We start from the raw sequence: 20959 nt of genomic DNA, 5'->3' as shown, positions 1-20959 counted from the left end.
GTGAGCAGATTTCTTGTGAAAATTAAATCTTATGGCGCAAGCGGATACCACAGAAGACCAGGAATCGCCTTCACCAGTGTACAGTGGTTAACTGGTTTATTTTTCAATATTAATTTAAGCAGTTTGAAGTACCTGAAATGGCCTGTTACCCCAAGAATAAGAGCAGAAGTTTGGAAAGGGTTCACCATTAGAGTATATCACTGTTTCAAAAGAACATTAGCTAACCCCATCATAACTTTATATCTCTCAGAAGAAAAAAATATTTAATAAAACCATCTATTTAAAGTGTGGCTTTGTTAAAAAAATAATAGCAGTGTTTACTGCAATCCAAATTAACGATTTAAGTTTCATTGCTGCAGTGGAATCTGCTATTTATTCATCACAGACCACCTCCATCCTAGTCTCCCCATCTGGAAGATTACCTGAAGCTCGTGTCAGGCACAGTGAAGCATCAGCTCTTTGTCACACCATATCGCAAAGCAGTATTCTGCTGCTCAAAGGCCATGCTTCACTCTGAAGTACTTTGCTGTTTTTATTTTCCAGGAACTGGAAGTCTGGACAACAGACTTTGTGCTGCCTGCAACAGTGTGGCTGGCAGGATTCTTCAATCCCCAGTCCTTCCTCACTGCTATCATGCAGTCCACAGCCAGAAAGAACGAATGGCCACTGGACAAGATGTGTCTTTCAGTGGAAGTGACTAAGAAAAACCGCGAGGATATAACAGCTCCACCCAGAGAAGGCTCCTACGTGCATGGATTATTCATGGAAGGTAAAAGACTGCATCTTTTATGTTTCAGACACAGAGAAAGAAGCCCAGTTCAGCCTTAAAAATTCTTGCAAACAGAGCAGGTGTTAGTACTCACTGGCTTATGTGAATTTGTACAGCTTTTGCAAAAGCTCCAAGCAGCGGAGCCTTTATTCCACGCTAACGTCAGAGACATGCCAGCTGAGGGCAGCACCCGTCCAGTTTACAAGCAGAGTTTCACAAACCAGAAACTGTTTTTTTGGAAATTCAGACTGCCTATCAGGAACCTGAGGACTGGGTTGTCTGAAGCTACATGGTTCTAGTGAATAAATATATTACGCTCTTATTTGATGTGTGAGTAAGACAAATCAGGAAACTCAGAACCTAAAAAAATTACTGCTAAAAAATGCAGGGGAATGAGATGGCAGTTATCAGCAGAGCACCAAAGGAGTCCACTTCAACAAGAGCACAGACCACGTAGGACAGCTTATCGTAGTTCCCACCAGGGCCAAATTCTACCTTCAGCTATGCAACTTTCATGCAAACCCGGTGCTGAAGGGATGAGTGGGGACAGAATTTATTTAGACATCCCACACACAGTAAGGCAAAATGCATTCATGAGTCACAGTGAGATGATAACATGTTAGCCCTAATGACTACTAAGCCATGGCTACCCAACCTTCACACTCCATCCTCGACTGTGCTGCTAGAGCAACTCCTTCCCACCCATTAGTAGTTACGAAAACAGCCCCCTCTAAGTGAAAAAGCCACTGGGTAGCTGGTACCCTGACAATTTCATAATATTGCAGGTGCTCGATGGGACATCCCTTCTGGTGTGATCGCAGACGCTCGACTGAAGGAGTTGACGCCCACGATGCCAGTCATCTTCATCAGAGCCATCCCTGTGGACCGCATGGACACCAAGAACGTCTATGAATGTCCTGTCTATAAGACACGGATGCGAGGTCCCACCTATGTCTGGACCTTTAACCTAAAGACAAAAGAAAAAGCCGCTAAGTGGATCCTTGCCGCTGTTGCTCTGCTCCTACAGATCTAAACTTGAATGACTATGGAAAACAGCAAATGCTTTTACTTGCAAAAAACCTCAAAGTTGTGTAACTTAATCTAAGTTTGATTGTACCAGAACTATTTTAGCAAAGTATCAATAAAAACAGTGCTGGAATTGCTGTCATGTGGAGTCTGCTCTTACAATACATGAAGTTTCTCATGACGGATACTGGTTTTCAATTGGTGGTTTCTGATAAAGTGCTGGTTGAGAGCCAGACCACCAAAGGAAGCCAAACGGAACAATTGCATGCAACTATCCGGATTCCTTTCCTTCTCATAGCTCTCTGTCTTTCCACAGCTATTTGTTTGATCGCTCAGTGCTAACTGTGAGCAGAAATTCATCAAGCCGTGTGCCCAACACATTCCTGCGTGGAAGCATGTATCTGTTTGGACCAGACAGAAGAAGAAAGGTGCAGATTTGGCCCAGTTCACCAACACATCAACCTGTACAACCCAAAGAAAGTCCAGCTGCAAACAGGTCAATCTCTGAAGTATGTTTCTGTCTATTTCTAGGTTATAGAATCTACTCTATCCTTTCTTTCACAACAAATTATTTGTATCAGCAGTAATACCTATTAGAGTGATTAGAGCTGCTCCGGCCACCATACGGAAGCCAATGCCTGTCCCTCTAGCATAAAATAATTCACCAAAATCCCACCCTGTGAAATATCTGAACAATTAGTTCTAAAATACAGTTGCATAAAACTTCCCTTGCAGCTAGTGGTAAGAAAAGCCACAAGGGGAGGCAAGTAGAGCTGCTTGTTTCTTTATAAAGTAGTAGTGTTTAGAATAAATCACCATCAAGCTTTACACTTACCTTCAGCCTCTTCAGGTGCCAGAAATCCCTTCTGTTGGCAATACAAGATCAGAACACACTGCACATACTGCACCAGTGAAACTCACAGGGCAGCCCAAGCCTGCGCTCTAACACATTTTTATCCGCCTTCCCAACCAACTTCTTCGCAGGACATGTGTTATGGTTTGAGCCTCCCACTTTCAGCAAGTAACACCCAGAAATCACATTAGCACCAAAAGTCCTCTCATGCCCTCTCCACAAATCATGAAAGACACTCGTAACACATCTTAACATGGAGGAGCCAGATACACAACCCCAGAGATGGAGGCCATATTTATGTAATTAAAATGGATGTGTGAACACTCAGCATCAAGGGCACACACTTAGGTGCCAACTGCATGGACTATGTGCACAGCACAGAAAAAAAATCTAAGAGCGATTCCATGAAGCTCAGAAGGGCTCCAGTTACCAGGCAGTCGAACAGCCTGGCAAATCCAGGACACTGTACGAAGCAGAAAAGCAAAAACAAGTGCCCCGTTAACCAACATCTACAAGGTTAAAGCAAAGCACTGATCAGATAAAAAGATGACAAAACGTTTTAAATATTCCAACAATGTTTTCTATTAGCTGGTCAAGATAAAATAAACACAGTCCCTCTCCACAAAACTCTGAGGGATATTTCAGAAATGGAAGTTTTATTTCTATGCATGGGAAATACCCTTGTGTGGGTTCTCTTTCATTGACCCTTCCAGAAATTCTAGTAGATGAAACCCAATATAGACCTTGAGCAATGATTCTAGTCAGTGGCAAGTACCCCAGAAGAAGAGAGATACCTGTTTTTCCCCCACATCATCTATGTTTCCATCATCTATTTCTTCCACATGATAGAGAGTACTGCACTTACTTACTAATTGCAGTCAGTGCAATATAAATTCCCCACAGGAATGGCAGAAAACTCACCCAAAGCAGCAACTTTTCTTCTTTCAAAAGAAATTCTTGATCAGAGGTGTTACCAGCTTCACCCACAGTTTCACATAACGATTCGGCTGCTCAAATGTTGATGATGAGACTACACCTGAGCAGAGGTAAAGCTGCTCCTGCTCCTACACAGGGAAAGAAACATCATTCCAGTAAATCCTAAGTGTTAAATTATATAATGGCCTTTAAGAAAAGCAAATTCTCAGATAAAATTGGCCACAGATCCTGCCAAAAGGATGCATCATTTCTCCCACAAGCCTGAACATAAGAGTCTCATTCCATGCAGCACAACTCCCAGAGCAACTAAACCACCAAGGAGCTGGCACAGGATCTGTCCTTCACACCCCCCTGCCACAGCACTCCACCTTTTGATGACTATCAGTGCGCTCAGTAACCAAACCTCAAGAATTAGCAATTCAAACTCTACAAAGAGCAAAGGTAGAAGGTTTTGCCCTTTTGTGCCCCACAGCTGCAAGAGAGCTAAGCTTCAGTTTCAGAAAAATCCTAAATCCCTCACTGTAATTGCCAGAAAAGGAAACCTTACCATAATCTCAAGAGACTGGCTTACGCAGCTCTTTCTAGACACAGCTCAATCGCTGTGTTTTCAAATGAATATGCAGTCATGATTTCAACTAAATTACCAGAAACACTTAGGCTTCTCCAGTGTGTACACAATACTGCTGAAGGAGGAAATGAACCATCACGATGATAATACATGCTCACAATGCACGTGAAAGCAGCTGTTTGATCAAAGGTAGAAGCGGTTTTCTTATCAAAGCCAGTCAGGTTTCTAGATTTGCAGGCAAACAAGGAGCAGACCATCTACTGTAAGTCTGTTCACAATCTTTTTTTTTTCATTAGCTAAGCTGTCATAAACAACAGAAAATACTCTGCACTGTTTAAATTCAGGGTGGAACAGGGAAGCAGGAACCGAGCGCTGGAAAGTAACACCAAAAAGATGAACCAACAACAGAAAGACAACATTTATGTGCCAAATCAGTCTGATTTTAGAAACCCCAAATGCTCCAACAGCTATAGTCACCCCTGCTATGAAGATTCTGCACCGTGGTCATCTGATACAGTGAGGTCGTCTGATCACTGGAAGCGAGACCAGTTATCCAAATTGAAGTTCGGTTCATTCAGTGGAGCATCCAAAGATACCCAGACCACTCAAATTTCTTCCCAAATCTCACCACACATTTTTAAAATGGAACTGAATGTTATGTAGGCAAAGTGATTTCATGGCAGCGTACCAGTAATGTATTAAGTCTTCTAAACAAAGATCACAGAACAGTAAACAAACAGCCAATCTCAAAATCAGCTTCCAGCAAACGGGAATGGTTTAAAGTCCTTTAAATTAGATCACTGCAGCACTGTTTGAGAAAATTCCTTTGTCATATTTTCATTGATTCTCCCCTTCCATTAGGAACAAGTAGAGGCAAGATATGAATTGAAATACTCAAGCAACTCTTCCAGTAATAGAATTGTTTTTGATTAGATATACTCTGACTCATCCTGTGGAAGAGCCCTGATGCAATAGGGCAATTCCCATTGATCTTGAAGACAACTGTGCCTTCTTATGCCAGGATGTGGCTTCACTGAACACATTTTTGAGATCCCTAAGTCACACACAGAGGCACCAAACCAATTTGCTTTGTATCAGAGCACTACATGAGAAATTACTTGGGACACTGTCAGTTCCAGCAGAAGATTCAGAGTCAAGACAGCTAGAGAGCCAGACAGGACTTAGAGAAGCAGCAAAAGTGCTGAGCAGTCCAAGCTGCCTAAATAAAAGAAAAACAAAACAAAACAAAACTGGGACACTGAACATTAAACCACTGAAAAATGTTTGTGTCAAGATTATATAATGTTGTATTATTATTCAAGATTATATTAGGTCATATAACTTCATGGGCAATCCAACCAGCCCAGAAATCCTCCTCTTGTAGAAACTACACTAATATCCCTTGCCTTTGTTCACCTCCACAGCCGGTGGGCAGACACCCAAAAGCTAACTGATTGGCATTTATATTCCTACAAAGGATTTCCCAAATGCCTGAGAAGCAAAATCCTCCAGAAGTCCAAGATCAGCAATTCAAAGGGCCTGACCTCATTATCCTAGAGTATGGCGTGAACTTGGCAATGCCCAAATATTGGGGATAAGGCCCAAGCACGTGCCATGTGATCAGTGAGCAGAGAAGAGTCAGCAGATCCTCTCTGAATGCTGTGTCTCTCAGCATCCAGTGCCTGAGCACTCCTGATACTCGAGTTCACTGGGGACACATGTTCTTTCCCGTTATGGCCTCCATTTCCCAGAAACAGGCACTTGCAGCAGGCATCTCATCAATAGTCACTTAACTGACAGCTCCTTGAGACTTCCTATGCTCAAGAAGGTTTTGAATTATTGTAGCTGTAGGTTTTTATTGCAACTGCATCATCAGCATTCCCTGTGTGACCAAGAAGCACAACATCCATGTTATCTCCCCATAATCAGCCACTTACCCGATGCAGTTGCTGCTGCAAAGCTTTATTTTCTGTCACTATCGCAACCTGAGCTTCCAAGTCACGATGAACTGATCGATATCCGAAATTAGGAGAGCCAATCAGAGTTAGGCAGGGAAGATCGCTTCCTGCCAGGTACAGCCAGAGGCCTGCAGGAAAAACAGGAGAAGAAAGGAAGCGTGGCAGACAAAGGAAGTGACCGGGGTAGCCTCACACAATCGCTTCACTTAGAATGAATTAAACATGTTAGATTACAGTAACTATAAAAGATCATGACACAAAGCAAGCTTCCTTGCAGATGGTCTAGCGTGCCTTGTAAAGTTTCGTATGAACCTTGGGGTACCCTTGCACAGCTTGCATTGTCCAAACTTGTGTGCTCTTAACAGGGGGCTGCAGCACGCTCAGTGCCGCCCTATGGACACATTCTTCAGAATGTAAATACACTGCAGGGAGGGCCCCCAAAATAATCTAGAATGAGTCACTATCATTAAGTTAGCGGTCGTTTTGCACCACGGCATATTTCAGAAACACTGAAATAAGACAAACAGGTTTTCAGTAAAGGAAAACCTACACCAAGCAAGAGAGCACCAGGCAGACAAGCCAGGCCTGGACCAGCCAGTTCCAGACCTGGAAGCAGCACAGTTGCACAGTGACTAACCCCTTTCCCGAGACTACACACGACAGCGACATGAAGAGGCATCTCCCTGCTCTGACAGGTGAATTCACATGAAATAAAGACTCGTAAGAGAAGTGCAAATTATTACACCCACTCACTTCCTGAGGAGCCACCCAAAGATGAAATCAAACTCTTGCCAGGATGCAAGACTCCCAAGCCCACTCACCACTGCAGTTCACACACAACTTCGCCAGTGCAACAACAAGAGCAAGCGTGATACAACCCAGGACTGTTTTTTCAAGCGCAAGATGGAAACACCATACTATTCTCAAGCACACTACTGTAGCATGGCAGGGAAGAACAGCTAGGGATGCCACAGGAGAGCCAGGACTACTGCCAAGAGTAGTCTATACAGCCATTCTCTGTGTATAAATGGATCCAAGAAGTGCTTGCTCTCCACGTAGCACAGCACAAGCACTTAGAACAGCCTGGGCAGGTCCCTGATAGATGGCTTATCCCTACTGCAAGTCACACAAAGACTACAACAAAGAAACCATAGCATAAAAACCACCTAGTCCTTAAAATAGAAGCAGGTTTCCTAACTCAACCCCACAGCAGTTCCAAGAATGCCTTGAGTAAGAAGCTGCCGATTCACCGCTGGTTCCTGTAACCTCCTCCCCGCCCCCACATCGCACACACTCAGCAGCTTTGCTGCCACTTTCAGTTACACCTCCTGGCTCGGGGCTGGCACTGCCCATAACTCAGCGGCACGACCGACTCCTCCGCAGGCTCACCCCCACCCACAGAAGGGCGGGAGTGCTGACGCAGGGGGCTCCAGGAGCTGCAAAAAGCACCTGAGTGGCACAGAGATTCGGCAAGTTCTGCCACCCAGCAGGACGGCTGCCACGGGCTGCGTGGTGCCCCGGCCCAGCCGCAGCACAAGGCTCCCAAAAGCGGGCCAGAGCTCTGCCCGGGCAGCAGCCATGAGGAACACGCTTCCTTGCTCTTCCTAAGCAGTCACGCAGCAGCCCTAAAACCTTTACGGTCTCTCTGGCTTTATGGCCACCTGGCAGGATCTGCTCAAACAGTGACTCACCTTTCCAGAAAGGGGAAGCGCAGTTTCCCAGTCACCATTCAATAGCAGTAATGCAGGTTTATCTCGGAGCAAACAGCCACCTGCCCGGCACTCTGTCACCCGACACTTCCATGGAAGGGACCATAATCCTAAAGGATGTACCTGTGTCACTCACACCACCACACCCAGAAACGCGGCAGGAGACGGGTAGATGTGCACTGCTGCAGGTAGGCTTCATGATGTTACACCCAGGAAAGCCTCCCTCGTTGCAAAGGTCTGCATTTCCTACTCACACGTGCACGACGGCGGTGCAGCGCTCTGAACTGCGCTGCTACAACTGCACTTGAACTGAACGAACCTAAGGACAGCCGTAACCCTGGTGGGAATACACACTGTGTGAAGTTGTGCATGAGGATACAACATGTTTTAGGAGGAGCTGGAAGGGTTTACAAAACAGCAGTCACAGCACCACAGCGTTTGGTGTAAATCAGCTAGATCCTATAGGAGGCTAAAGGGTGTCTTTCGTCTTAGCCCAAGAAGGAAGTATTAACGGGCACTATTTGCTGCTAGAGATCTCACGTCCTCTTCCAGGAGCCAGACTCCATGTGCAACTGCCCTTCATCTGCCTCCAGGGTTTCCTCCTTTTCCCTCTTCTGCCCTGTCCTCTCTTTCACACACACTGCGTGACTCCTGCAGAAGGAAGCCGGGTGAATCAAACATGTGCCAAAGGGCAGAGCGTGCCAGAGAAGGGAGCTACAAGCTGATCCTTCCAGCACTCCGAAGAGGAAACGGAAACAAGGCAGCAAACATCTCCGACCGTCCCTCCTGCCAAGCACAGGAGCTGCTGAACTTCTCGAGTCTTGTATCCCTCTCTCAAAGAGAATACCATACAGCAGACTGAGCCCAAAGCACTTCCACAAGAAGGCACAGCTGGCCCAAAAAGGGATTGACTGCCACATGCACTTTGGTAGCTTGGTAAAGCTGCCCATGCCTTCCGAGCTCAATCCATGCCAAGCTACAAAATCCCACTCAGAGTCAGCAGTGCCCAGCAAGAGGGGGAACCTGCGAACCACAGATCGCTTGAGCACATGGTTCCTGGAAGACAGACCACGCAGGAGTTCCCAGCCAGGCAGGCACCTCCTTCAGGCCGCCCTGGATTGAGATAAGGGGTTTACTGCACTAGGGTTACTGATCTCACTGCAGGAGAGGCACAACACTCGTTAGAAAGGTTTGTAGTTTCAACATAGAGGCAGCCTAGTAACACTCGTGTATTTTCTTCAGTCAAGAGAAGGCCTACTCAGCAGCTTTCTCTCCCTACCACCTCTGAACCTTCTCCTGAACAGCCCTGCAGGAAGCAGGGCAGATAGAGGCATTCCCAGAATCATTAACAGCTAGTCTCCTTAAACAAACAGCTGAAGAAGAACTCCGGAACAGGAACAGGCCGGAGCCCCGCGGGCTGCATCCTTCCAGCTGCAAACAATGGAAGTGCCCCTCAGCACACTGCAAAGCCGGCTGGGAAAACTTGCATCTTAATTAGTGCCAGACTGGGTACTGCTTACAGTAATAGAGTTGTCCTAGGGGACCAGTGAGCCATCTCAGGAAGTGACACAGTGACACGGTGCACAGCTCTGCTTGCAGAAGATCAGAGTAACAGAAGATGCTGTGGAACACGGCAAAGATGTCTCAGCTTGGCTGAGGGCCATGCCTGACCATGAGACCGAGTCATTTTGTGAGGTGTTCCACTGGTGCACCTCCACGTGGGAAGACTGTAACAACCTCGATATTTATAAAGTGTCACATGCATTAGACTTCTCAAAAAAAAAAAAAGAAAAAAAAAACTCAATTAAGTAGACTTTCTAAGCTATTTGCATTATTAAAATCTACTACTGAGCAATCAAATACTTACTACTGTGTATAAAGTAGGAGAACGTAAGAGTCAAGGACTGCATTTTCTGGAAGGAAAATTTAGAGACACAACCAGCAGCAACCACTCAGGGCAAAACATTCATGCTTTGGTCAAGGTGGCACTGAGCTTGTAGAAAGTTGTACATAACCTATCAAGCAAGAAAGAAGCTGGGGTCCTCTACAGAAGACCATGATGGCAGTATTAATTATTTTTGTTTATTATTAACTACATTTGTTAAGCAATATTCATTTCTCAGCAACTTCCCCTCCAGCTGCCTCCAGCTCCCAGAAGGCACATGGGTGCAGTTATTCACTATGCTGCACTTTCCTGTATGCCGTAAACAGAAGCTGGTACAAATTCCTCAATACGTGCATCATCCCCATGAAGACCTGGTGCCAAGAGAACGCGGCATCCAGGACCACTGGGGAGTCACCACTAGCGAGCTCCCTTCCTGCTCCTGCCGCAGATCCCGCCCTGGGGTCCCTGACACAGTCATCGCTTCTCGTTGCTGAAACTGGCAAGAGTTTGAATCACTGACAAGAAACTGAATCACAACTGTTACTGCGATCATAAATACATCCAGATGCCTCCTCTTCTTTCACATCAAGTTTCACATCAAGACAGTGCCTTACTGTCACCACAGGGACAATTCCTGTATAATCTCTGGGACTATATTCGAATCAGAAATCCAGAGGCAAGACATGACTTTGCATGGTTGTCCCCTGAGTGATCCAAACCTTCCAGGTTTATGCAAGCAAGATGTTCGAACCTTGGATGAGTATTTTGGAGGTTAAGTCTAGACTCGGCACCCAGCCACCCCCTCACTAGTTGTGCAATCCAAATATGCGCAAGTCGGAAACGCCTTCCGAACAAGTCCTCTTGGGAAACGGACACCTTACCTTTGGCATGGAAAGTCCACCCAGCCCTAGAATACTCCTGCAGCTGGACCCTCTCCTGTTGGTGAAGGTAGCAGACCTCACTGTAAAATTGGTGTTCAATGTAAACATAGGCAGCAGGGATGGCACCTGCCACCCCTTTGGCACCAAAAAAACCATTCACCTCCGGTGAGGCCAGAAGAATCCGATACTCAGCCCTAGTGCCCAGAATGAGGTCCATGTAAGCTTGTGTCAGGTTGAAGTAGCCAGTGGTAAGGTATATCCTGGCATCCCGCTCAGCCTCTGTCAGCAGCGTCTCTGTGACCATCTCATCTATTTGAATCCCAAAAGGTTTCATTTGGATTAAGGGATAGATCCAGGTGTCAGGTTCTGGTTTCAGACCCCCAGATGCTTGAGAGCCTTGCTGGGATAACAAGGAGCTGCCTTCCTGGCTGCTGTGGAAAGTCTTTGCGTGAAGGAGTTCTTGTCGTGTCCTGGCACAGTTGATCACCTCCATGACTCTTCGATTTGCTATCTCACAGTAAGCCATCTTGTCTCCTGCAGGAAACCCACAACAGATCGTGTTTGAGACCTAAAGGTACAGAGCTACGCACCACCTATTATGTAGTGGGAAAAATTACTGACAGGACACCAGTATCAGAACAAAAAGGTGCTAACACAAAGACCACACAACTTTCTTCCCTAAGTCTCAAAAACAGACGTTTTAAGGTTAGCAAAGCTACATTACAGAAGAAAAACATTCAGCTTTAAGAAGGGCAAGAAACTAGACCAGCAGCAGCTTGAAAAATCCACTGAGAAATGAAAAGACCAGGGCAAAGCTAAAATGGTAACCGAGAATGAACTGGAACATACACACACACAAAAAACAACAAAAAAAACCCAAAAACAAAACAAACAAACAAAAAAAACCCAAAAACCACACTACTGCCCACAGTCTAAGCTTACATCACTGTCCTGGTTAGAATTAATTTTCTTCCTAGTAGCTGGTACAGTGCTGTGTTTTGGATTTAGTGTGAGAATACTGTTGATAACACGCTGATGGTTTAGCTGTTGCTAAGTAGCGCTTATCCTAAGTCAAGGATTTTTCAGTTTCCCATGCTCTGCCAGCAAGCAGGCGTGCAAGAAGCTGGGAGGGAGCATGGCCAGGACAGCTGACCTGAACTAGCCAAAGGGATATTCCATACCATAGAACATCATGCCCAGTATAGAAACAGGGGGGAGTTGGCCAGGAGGGGCGGATCACTGCTCGCGCATCTGTCAGCGGGTGGTGAGCAACTACATTGTGCATCACTTGTCTTTTCTTGGGTTTTATTTCTCTCCTTTTTTTTTTAAATTATATTCCTTTTCATTACTATTATTATTATTACATTTTATTATTATTATGGTTATTATTATATTTTAGTTTAGTTTAGTTATTAAACTGTTTTTATCTCAACCCATGAGTTTTGGGGGTTTTTTTTCCCCAATTCTCCTCCTCATCCCAGTGGGAGCAGGGAGGAGTGAGCAAGCGGCCCTGTGGTGCTTAGTTGCTGGCTGGGGTTAAACCACAACAATCACACAGCAGTGCACAAGGCCAGGACAAAAACTTATGATGCAATCAGCCTGACAGATAGATGCTCTTCTCTGCCCACTTCAACACTTGTTCTCGGTCTTCCTAATCCAATATTCATTTGATTCTCAGAATAGACTCGACTACAAAATATTAATTACCAAAAAGAGCACTACATTCATGAAACTTTCAGAATATGTACACACAGAACATCTAGAATTATAGACATTAATATCAAAAGTAGAAAGAACCTTTCAAGGAATACAAGTTCTTATTTAAGGTCATAAGCAGCAGAATTATGAAGAAGCGATGAGACAGTTACAGAGGAACTTCTAGCCTTTGCACTCTCCACCAGATCAGCTGGTTATAGCCACTGTGATAGCCACTGTGGTAGGAACACTCTGATAGATCCAGTCTCAAAACTCTAGCAATCTTGATTTTAATAATGGAAGGCAGAGAAATGGGACACCCCACAGTCTGTACACAGTGGTCAGACACTCAGCAATTCACAAATGGATGGAGTTCAAGTCATCCTTAAACCCTGGCTGTCATTCCCCTCCTCTGGACCGTATCATCCAACCAGATAAGATAACTCCCTCCTACCTTGGTACGGGTGTACCATCCCCTCCATCATCTGGACTGTATCATCTTGCTGTAATTGCAGAGACACATCTCCAATCGCATCCACTAGCTCCGTGAAGAAGTCTGCTATCTCAGGAGAGTCCTGCAGGAGAACATAGCGGTCCTGACGATTGGTGAAGTACAAATCACTCAGGTTTGCGCTAGGAGAGAAAAAGAAGAGTTGAGCTCCAGAACAGAGCATAGGCATATGATTCTGAACACCCCAGCCTAGGTTACAGATCTCACTCTGCACATAACTGGACTAAAGTACAAATTGGCCATTTCCTTTTGAATCTCAAGAAATCTTTCTTTTTTCCTTTTGAGAAAGACTCTCTCTTTCATATGAGAATTTCATATGGAAGAGCTGTGGTTGCTCTTCCATCTCAGAAGAGCATTGATATGATCACTACAGAAAGCCCAGATGCAAATAATGAAGTTCAGACAACATTGGTAGCATGCATACCTTGCCTCAAAACCTCAGCTAAATGAACCATATAAGGGCCTGAAGAGGCAGGACTCACCCGCTCAGGATCACATTATCATCAAAGAGATAGACCTTGATGTGCTGCAGTCCAATGGTCTCATTAAAACGCTCTGGAATCAGGAGCCTGAGAAGTCCACGCAGGTTTGGAGTGTGGAAGAGGGACACACGGACTTGCTCAGGGAATCGCTGCAGCAAGGGAATTAGCATTGTTCGAGAATTCTTCCTACCTGGGAGACAAGGGGAGTTTCACACACAGGATCACACCAGTGAGGGGATACATCACGGCATGGCACCACAGCTCCTCGGCTAGAAGCTGGTTACAGAACGAGCACCCATCTCATCTGCTGGCACTTAACATGCTCTCTTTTTTCTTTTTTTTTTTTAATCGCTTTCAATTGCACTATGTCAATATTGAAATCGACATCCAGAACTGTAAGTTCTTTGATGAATGGGCCTTGGAAACGGTCACTGAGCAGGTCTGACTCCATTCGAGCTTCTTAATCAAGCCACACCTAGCACTAGTAACACATGCTACAAAGAGTGACCGCAAAGGTTTCTGATTAAGTGTACTGCTACTTCCAACAATTCCCACTTTCCTTTAAAAATGAAAATATAAGAGAGCGTGACGGATAAGGGCAAATGCACTGACAAGTGAACTAAGCAAGAAAGCACAAGTTGCACAGAGCAGAGTTTGGCCCTTCTCGCTCCTACCACCTATTTTTGGAAGAAAAGCTGCTCAGCTTGAAGATTTTCTGGGAATAAGTAGTTACTGGTATACAAAAGGCCAGTTTTGAAAGGTAGATGATTTAAGCAAGTAGGTCCAATTGGTCAAGACAGCCTCTCTCTGAAAAAACAGTTTATCCAGCCTAACCGTAAAATAAGCCTTTGAAGAAAGCAAAGCATCGTAATATCTACCCCGAGATCCCCTGGTGTAGTCAAGAAGAATGGAAACTCTGAGGTTAGACGATCCTTTTGTTTGCAGTGATTTCTCCAGTGTTTCTTCTAAGCAATCCACCTGCAGAGAGAGATTTCTCTACTCATTACAGAAAGCAAATAAAGCTTTATAAGGAAAGTGTTCAGCAACCAGGAGGCCAGCGGCCACGAAAGCTTCCACACCCTAGTATAAGTCTTTCCTACTCATGCAAAACACTGCTAGTTTAGACTTTGCATCTGTCAGACTGGCATCCTACTCTATCAGCCTAAAGCAATACATGAAAGGGCATCAATTTTACATGCGCACATTCTTCAAGCCTCTGAAGAGCAATTAATATTAGCACAAAAAGTCCCAACATCATGCCCAAATCACAGATTTGCATTACCAAAGAGAAACCTTGGTAGGAGTTCACAAATGATGCAGAGGCAGTTTTATTCCTTAACTACAAGGCTGTTTGTCACATGCAAACTCAAATCTTGTGTACAAGCCCAGACAAAGCCAGGCACAAAACTCTGTGCAGGACTCTGTCCACCTTTACCCTGCTGTGGAATTTGCATTCTAACATAAGAAACTGGCCAAGGTCAGGCTTCTCCCTAAAGGTCTTCTAGAGGGAAGAACAGGAAACAGAAAAGGTAAACACCATGAAGCAAAACTGACCTCTGTCTTAAATGCAGAGAGCTAATACTGCATCTGCATACTGTACTTGGAGGACAAAACATAGCACTACATACGTACAACTTAATCATGTTCAAGAAAAATGCCAGGAAAAAAAGTTACCCATGATCCCACAGTTCTGCAAAAACCCTTTGAACACTATGCCAGTAACCTCTAACAGCCTGAGAGATCCAGGCTCATTATCCTGTGAAAAAGTTCAGTAGTTCCATGGCTCTGTACTAGGCTTAAAACAGAAATTCCATGCGCCTCCCTTCCAAATTCCTCCCTCTGCCACCCCACATACAAGTACACAAATGCAGCCAGGAAACCTGAGAAAACTCTCAAGGAGAGGAGAAAACGCATGTAAAGTAAATCCCTATATGAAAGTTTTAAGGACATTACAAGCTTACAAACTCCACCTCACATACACCTCTTGTACCTGCAGGAACAGGATGCTTTTTGCAAAGGTAGGCATTTTCTTTCTGCATTCACTTTCTCCCCTTCCCAAACCCCTTCCACACTCACCAGCTCCTGTTCAAGGAGCCCCGTTCCCAGGTACAGTGAAGCCATCACCACTCGCTGCTCGGCTGTTTTTATCTGCACCTGGGAGCAGCAGAAAATAAGATCAGTTTCGTCCTTGGTCTCTGTGATCACTAGGAGCTAATGACCCCAAAAAACATTCCCACAACTTGGAACCCACAACTCACCTTCAAGAGTTCATAGAATTCAGCTGGGGATGAAAGCACCTTGACATGCGAGCTGGAGATCCCAAACTCTGGAACCAGATTCCCGATCCACTGGAACCTGTGTGCTCCTTCTGGACAGAGCGAACAAGGTGGGGCTGTGATCACAGGAACAGGAGGGGTGAGCAACGGGGCTAGAAGAAGCCATGATGATCTGTGAAAAGAAAGATGGAGAAATTCTTTATGGTGGAGCCTTCACTTCCCACAAACAGCCTCCAAGTAAGTAAAGAAAGAGCTGCAACCAGGGCCAATACATTGTAAGGATCCGCAATGGCAAGAATGCCTTTCCCCTTCCATAATCCCAGCTGAATCAGGCAAAGCCAAAACTAGAAATAGAAAAACACAGGCAAAAGGTGGGAGAACAGATCTTAACATCATCAGCTCCTTCACCTAGCTGGCAGGGGAGATGAGGGGAAACAACTCTTTCATCAGAACAGGAACACAGGAGAGGAAACAGTCTGGAAGCTGAAGAAACTGAGGACGTGAACTCTCCCAAACACCCACAGACTGGACGTCTGGCGGTGCCGCTGTGGTACCAGCTATACCTGTAATCAGTCACTTCTGAATTGTCTTTATCACACATGCATCACCTTTGCCATGGCCAACAGTCACTTTCATGTCCAGCTCAGTTCTCAGCTGGGCTAAAGATTAGTTGTTTCTATTTCAGGTAAAGACGTTTTAAAAATCATGCTACTCTAAAAGTTCTTTAACAAAACAGAAAAACACCTCAACCCCTCAAACTTATCCAAAAAAAGATCTACAACACGCAAAGTGCCTGAGCGCAAGTCCTAGCAAAAGCAATGAAGTCATAGCACCAGAACGACGTACCAAAGGATCGAGTGTGTTTCAACAGGTACGAGCCAAGAACCACAACTGAGAAACTTCAGGCAGCCCTCTACAACGATGCCACTTGCATTCTGCACAAGTACTAAAAGAAGGTCAAGACTTCTCTTACAAACTTCAAAGTAACTGTAAGGGAAACAGCAGGATGCTCATTCTTTAAAAAGAAATTTCAGAACAAATTTAATTCCTTTGAAGTCACTTGGGGAAGAAACCAACTCACTGCTAACAGTCACGCTTAGGGGGGTGACAAGAAGCAAATGGCATCTTTTCTTCTCTGGAGGCTTCATGCATGCAAATTCATCAAGTCATACAATAACCCCTGGTAGGAGTTTGTCCACATGACAAAACCACATTTCAGCACAATTAGCAGCAGCAACTCCCATGAGATCCAGGAATCGACGAGCAATGGACTGAACTACATCCCCAAATCTGACAGAAAACATTCTGGTCTGCAAATCCTACTCGCAGGAGTCAGACTTGCTGCCAGGACAGAACCAAGGCTGCTGGTCTCATCCCAGAGGAACGCCAGGTCCCTTGGGCCAACAGGCAGCCACCATCTTGTGACCCATCCTGATGCATTCTGCCACCACCACATACCAAGAAGAAACTTGATTATGACCTTTACCAGAATTTGTTACGAGGAACTTTTAGGTTTTACCACAATCCAAAGCCCAAATGACCACAGATTCCAGGAAGATGATCTCACTCATTTGCTTCATGATAAAACAGTGGATCTTCGCAAGGTTTCCGAATACCCTTACGCAGAAGCCAGACAGTTTGCAGTTGTGTTTCCTGGAAAATCCACTAGTTTGTCACTGACTATTCATCGCAACAGAAATCTGAGTCAATTTGTGCAAGAATTCCTAGGATGGCGGTTTTCAACAGATCATGGGGACCAGGCTCAGACTTGATACCCAGAAGTTATACAGATGACCAACACAGGCTGTTAAAAACAATGGAAATATTCCATAGAAGATGTTAAAAAAAAAAAAAAAAAACCAAAGCAGAAAAGAAATACAAGAAATACTGTTTTTCAAGCACATTCTAGTCAATCTTTACAGAACCTGAGCAGGACCTTTGCGCACCTTTGCTCAACTCACATCAAGGCACAGGCCACACACTGGGAGCACAGACCCACTGCTACGTTACCGCCAAGTGAGCACGGCAAACAGAGCAAGGAAGACCGAGCTACGTGAATTCAGACTAGCATCCAAAAATACTTTTTTTAAAAACGAGAAGATGCATGGCTTGCAGAGCGGTAACAAAGTCAAGGCTATAACCTAGCCCTGCAGATTGCAAATTACGCTCTCTGGAATTATTTCCACTGAGGTAACAGTGGCAAATTTTATGCATTTTATGATAACAATTAATCAGCAAGAGGAGATGAATATTTTCCTTATTATTCCATTGGTCAATCCTGGCCAGTTATACTTCCAGAAGCCAGTACAGTGGCTGAGAAGCCACTTTCCAGAAACTCGGTTCTAAGAAGCCGTTTTCTGGCAAAGAGTACGAAAACTGCAAGTTAAACTGCATCCTCACTCTACGTGGCCGAACGTTAGGTTTATGGATTGACCAGGCGCTCTTCAGGCAGTCCTTTCCCAGTGCTGCTGAGGGAGTAAAATCGATCTGCGTCACCAGCGCTATTTGGTTTGAGCCTTCACATTAATTCCATGCACGTATTGATATCCACTAATTCTATACTCTGGATTTTTTTACTGCCTACGCAATTTACAGTATATCTACACTGTTTGATCTTTTAATCCAATACTGAAATTTTAGAACTTACTCAGTGTTGAGAGCCTAAGGTTTTTATAATTATCACATAAATCAGTATTTTGCTCCAGCCAGCAGTAACAATGGCACAGCAACCATCTACCAAAGTGGCAGCTTCTACCTACCAGTGACTGAAAATAGCTCAGGCGACTCCCCAGGTGCAACCCAGCCCTTTCAAATGTACGCACACAACACTCAGAAACCATGTAACATTATGAAGAAATCATCAAAATTCCATACTTCAACAAACCAGCTTTCAGAGAAACAGAAAATGGGGCGGGGGGGGGGGAGCCCTTCCCATGTACTCCACATCATTGAGTTAACCGGAAAGAGAAAACAGAACTAAAAGGAACCACCTCAAATCTTTTCTGCATAAAAAGTTGACCCTAAATATAAATGAGGGATTTTTTTTGTCTGTTCTATTTTTAAAAATTGTGGTTTTGGTACACAAACTCATGATGGAGCTGAAACACTCTTATTCACTGTAAAACCTCATCTGCAGAACCAGAGGTGAAGTGAAACTGCAGGATACGGCACCGTCCTTTCACCCACGCATACGTCACCACACCGGGGGATCTACAAATTGCTTGCCTTTGAATTCAGTTGTCTCTTTCCAGGGCTCAGTCTAGTAATTTATCGATGCTAAAAAACACTGATGAAACCAAAAGAGTAGTTTGAAAAGAATTTCCTTGGCTTAACCAGGAACATACAGCAGAACACAGCTAACACAGGGCTCCGAGACAACAGCAAGGACGACTGCAGCACATCTGCTGTCCAGGGGGAAAAGGAGAGTGAAGACATGCTGTGATAGGAGAGACGCTACCCTTAGAAAAATAAGTTCAACTCATACAGAAGATTGTATCAGGCACCGTACTAACTAAAACAAAACACAGAATCCTTCCAGCGCTCTCTTACCAAGTACACAGTGCAAAGTGATGCCTAAAGACTGAGGGAAAAGACCTTTTTTTAAAAGACTCCTTCGAAGCATTTAGTTTGATCATTTCTGAACCCAGGTCACAGTTCTACAGAAAGACAAATCATCTCCGTTTTTGTAATGTTTTGGTTTTAGCACAAATCGTACTCCTGATCGCACAGTCCCACAAAAGGAGCAGCATCAGCAAAACTAAGGCAGCGGGGCAGCGGCAAAAATAAGGAGAGGAGAAGCTGTTCAGGGCAGCGTGGTTGTGGAAAGACTGACTGGAGGAACGACAGTCTGAGGCTGCGGCTGTGCATTCCCTTTAGCACGGCACACAGCCGGCCCAGCACCGAGAAGGGCAGATCTACCTCCCCGCAGCTGCGCCTTCCCCGTCCCTTCCGCTCCCTGGGGAAGAAAAGAGAGGAAAACGAGAGCTTGGGTAATTTTCAGAAGTCGGCTCCTGGATCCTGCTCACTGCGCAGCTGCCCAAGGCAGATGTCAGGAACAAGCTGTAGGAAGAGGAATGAAGGCCCGCTCCCTCCCACAGCAGCCCACTCAGATCCATTTAAAATGATGGCAAAAACACCCCCTGCGCGCGGTTCGATAATTCACCTCCTCCAGTGTGACGGTGACTGCCGCTGGGAAGAGCGGCCCTCTTCCCCCCCTCACCTCTCTCGTGCCAGATGCAGCCCCAGCACAGGCAGGACTGAGACCTGTTCTCGTCTCTTTTCTGACGGGGAGCGGGGGGATCTCACCTTCCACAAACAAACCCCAGTCTGGGCGGGTTGTGCCTAACACCTAAACCCCGGGCAGCGCCGCTCCGGAGGCTGACCAGCACTTGCGATAGCCGAGGTGGAAAGCTATCGCTAGCGCATCAGTGATATCGTTTAGCCCCTGAAAGACAGCAGGAGTAAAGTAAATAAAAAAGAAGAAGGAAATAAAGTACACCGCTTGTCCTAAGGGCAAACAGACAGCTAGTGCAGACTGACGGCCTAAAGCAAGCTTAAGGAGCGGAACCAGCCCTAACCCTAAGCCTGACCGGCCTTTTCGGCAGCTGATTCACTGTGGAAAACAGCAACCGCTTCTGCGGAACCGCCCAGCCCGGGGGAGGCCGAGGGGTCCCTTACCGGCAGGGCCGTCACTTCCCGCACCTCCGGAGCGTTTTTTAACGGCTTCGGTCGGGCACGCACGGGGCAGAAACCCCCGGGCAGCGCCGCGCCGAGAAAGGAGAAGCGGCGAGCGAGGGGGCAGCGCGCTTCCCGCCCGGGCGGCCGGGCCTTCCCGCATAACGCAACACCGACACCGGAGGCGGCCGAGGGCTCCCGCCCGCCGCGGCCGGGCCGTAGGCACGGGAGCGGAGCCCCTCGCCCGCCGCGCCGGGAGGAGCCCGGCTGGGCTCGGCGCGGCTCCTTACCTGCGGGCGCGGCGGTCGCGGCCGCGGGACAGGCGGTCGGAGAGGCGGCCGAGCAGCGCGGCCAGGCCCAGGCGGCCCCGCGGCAGCCAGGCCGACAGCCGCCGCCACAGCGCCGCGCCCCCCGCCGCCGCCGCCATCAGCCCCGCGCGCCTTCCGCTTCCGGACGCTGCCATGGCGACGCGCCCGCCCCCGCGCTTCCGCTTCCGGGCCGCCGCCGCCGGCCGCCCGGGTCCCTCCCCCGGCCGGGTCTCCCGCCCCCTCCCCGGCCTCGGCCGAGCGCGGCAGCCCGGGGCCTCCGGGGAGGCCTGGCCCCGGTCCTGCCCGGCCTAGCGCCTCCCTGGCCCGCAGCGCCAGCCCTGCCCGAGCCCGCTGCTGCCGGGAGGCCCCGGCCCGGCCCGGTCCGCCCGGCGGGCAGACAGACAGACAGACAGACAGACTCGGTGTCT

The 20959-nt window shown here is 46.5% G+C and overlaps 2 protein-coding genes across 3 annotated transcripts in view; one reads left to right on the top strand and one right to left on the bottom strand.

The window, feature by feature from the left end:
• DNAH17 (dynein axonemal heavy chain 17) overlaps positions 1 to 1903 on the top strand; it is a 37301-nt gene extending 35398 nt beyond the window's left edge. For both annotated transcript variants that reach the window (XM_050908220.1, XM_050908219.1), the window contains exons 79-80: positions 544 to 769; positions 1555 to 1903. In XM_050908220.1, the coding sequence (XP_050764177.1) occupies positions 544 to 769; positions 1555 to 1802 (474 nt within the window). In that variant the 3' untranslated portion in view covers positions 1803 to 1903. The remainder of the gene's footprint in view (positions 1 to 543; positions 770 to 1554) is intronic.
• Positions 80 to 20650, bottom strand: PGS1 (phosphatidylglycerophosphate synthase 1). The gene is made up of 10 exons (XM_050908221.1): positions 20514 to 20650; positions 15532 to 15721; positions 15350 to 15427; positions 14152 to 14251; positions 13274 to 13463; positions 12735 to 12913; positions 10586 to 11119; positions 6090 to 6238; positions 3570 to 3712; positions 80 to 1736 (listed from the first exon to the last, which is right to left on the bottom strand). Exons 1-9 carry the CDS (start codon positions 20648 to 20650, stop codon positions 3593 to 3595), a joined length of 1677 nt encoding a protein of 558 aa, XP_050764178.1. The 3' UTR covers positions 80 to 1736; positions 3570 to 3592.
• Between the last annotated feature and the right edge of the window lie 309 nt (positions 20651 to 20959).

This window comes from Gymnogyps californianus, chromosome 19 (genome assembly GCF_018139145.2).
Source record: "Gymnogyps californianus isolate 813 chromosome 19, ASM1813914v2, whole genome shotgun sequence".
Classification (NCBI taxonomy): Eukaryota; Metazoa; Chordata; class Aves; order Accipitriformes; family Cathartidae; genus Gymnogyps; species Gymnogyps californianus.
The sequence above is the reverse complement of the archived record's forward strand: the minus strand, read 5'-3'. Positions and strand labels throughout refer to the sequence as shown.

What these genes read in the sequence shown, in the direction of transcription:
- PGS1 (XM_050908221.1), bottom strand. Translation starts at nt 20,650, where the DNA reads ATGGCGGCGGCGGCGGGGGGCGCGGCGCTGTGGCGGCGGCTGTCGGCC. An exon ending in CGCGACCGCCGCGCCCGCAG is followed by an intron (nt 15,722 to 20,513) that starts GTAAGGAGCCGC and finishes TTCTTTTCACAG; the next exon opens with ATCATCATGGCTTCTTCTAG. An exon ending in CTACACCAGGGGATCTCGGG is followed by an intron (nt 13,464 to 14,151) that starts GTAGATATTACG and finishes CTTGTCTCCCAG; the next exon opens with GTAGGAAGAATTCTCGAACA.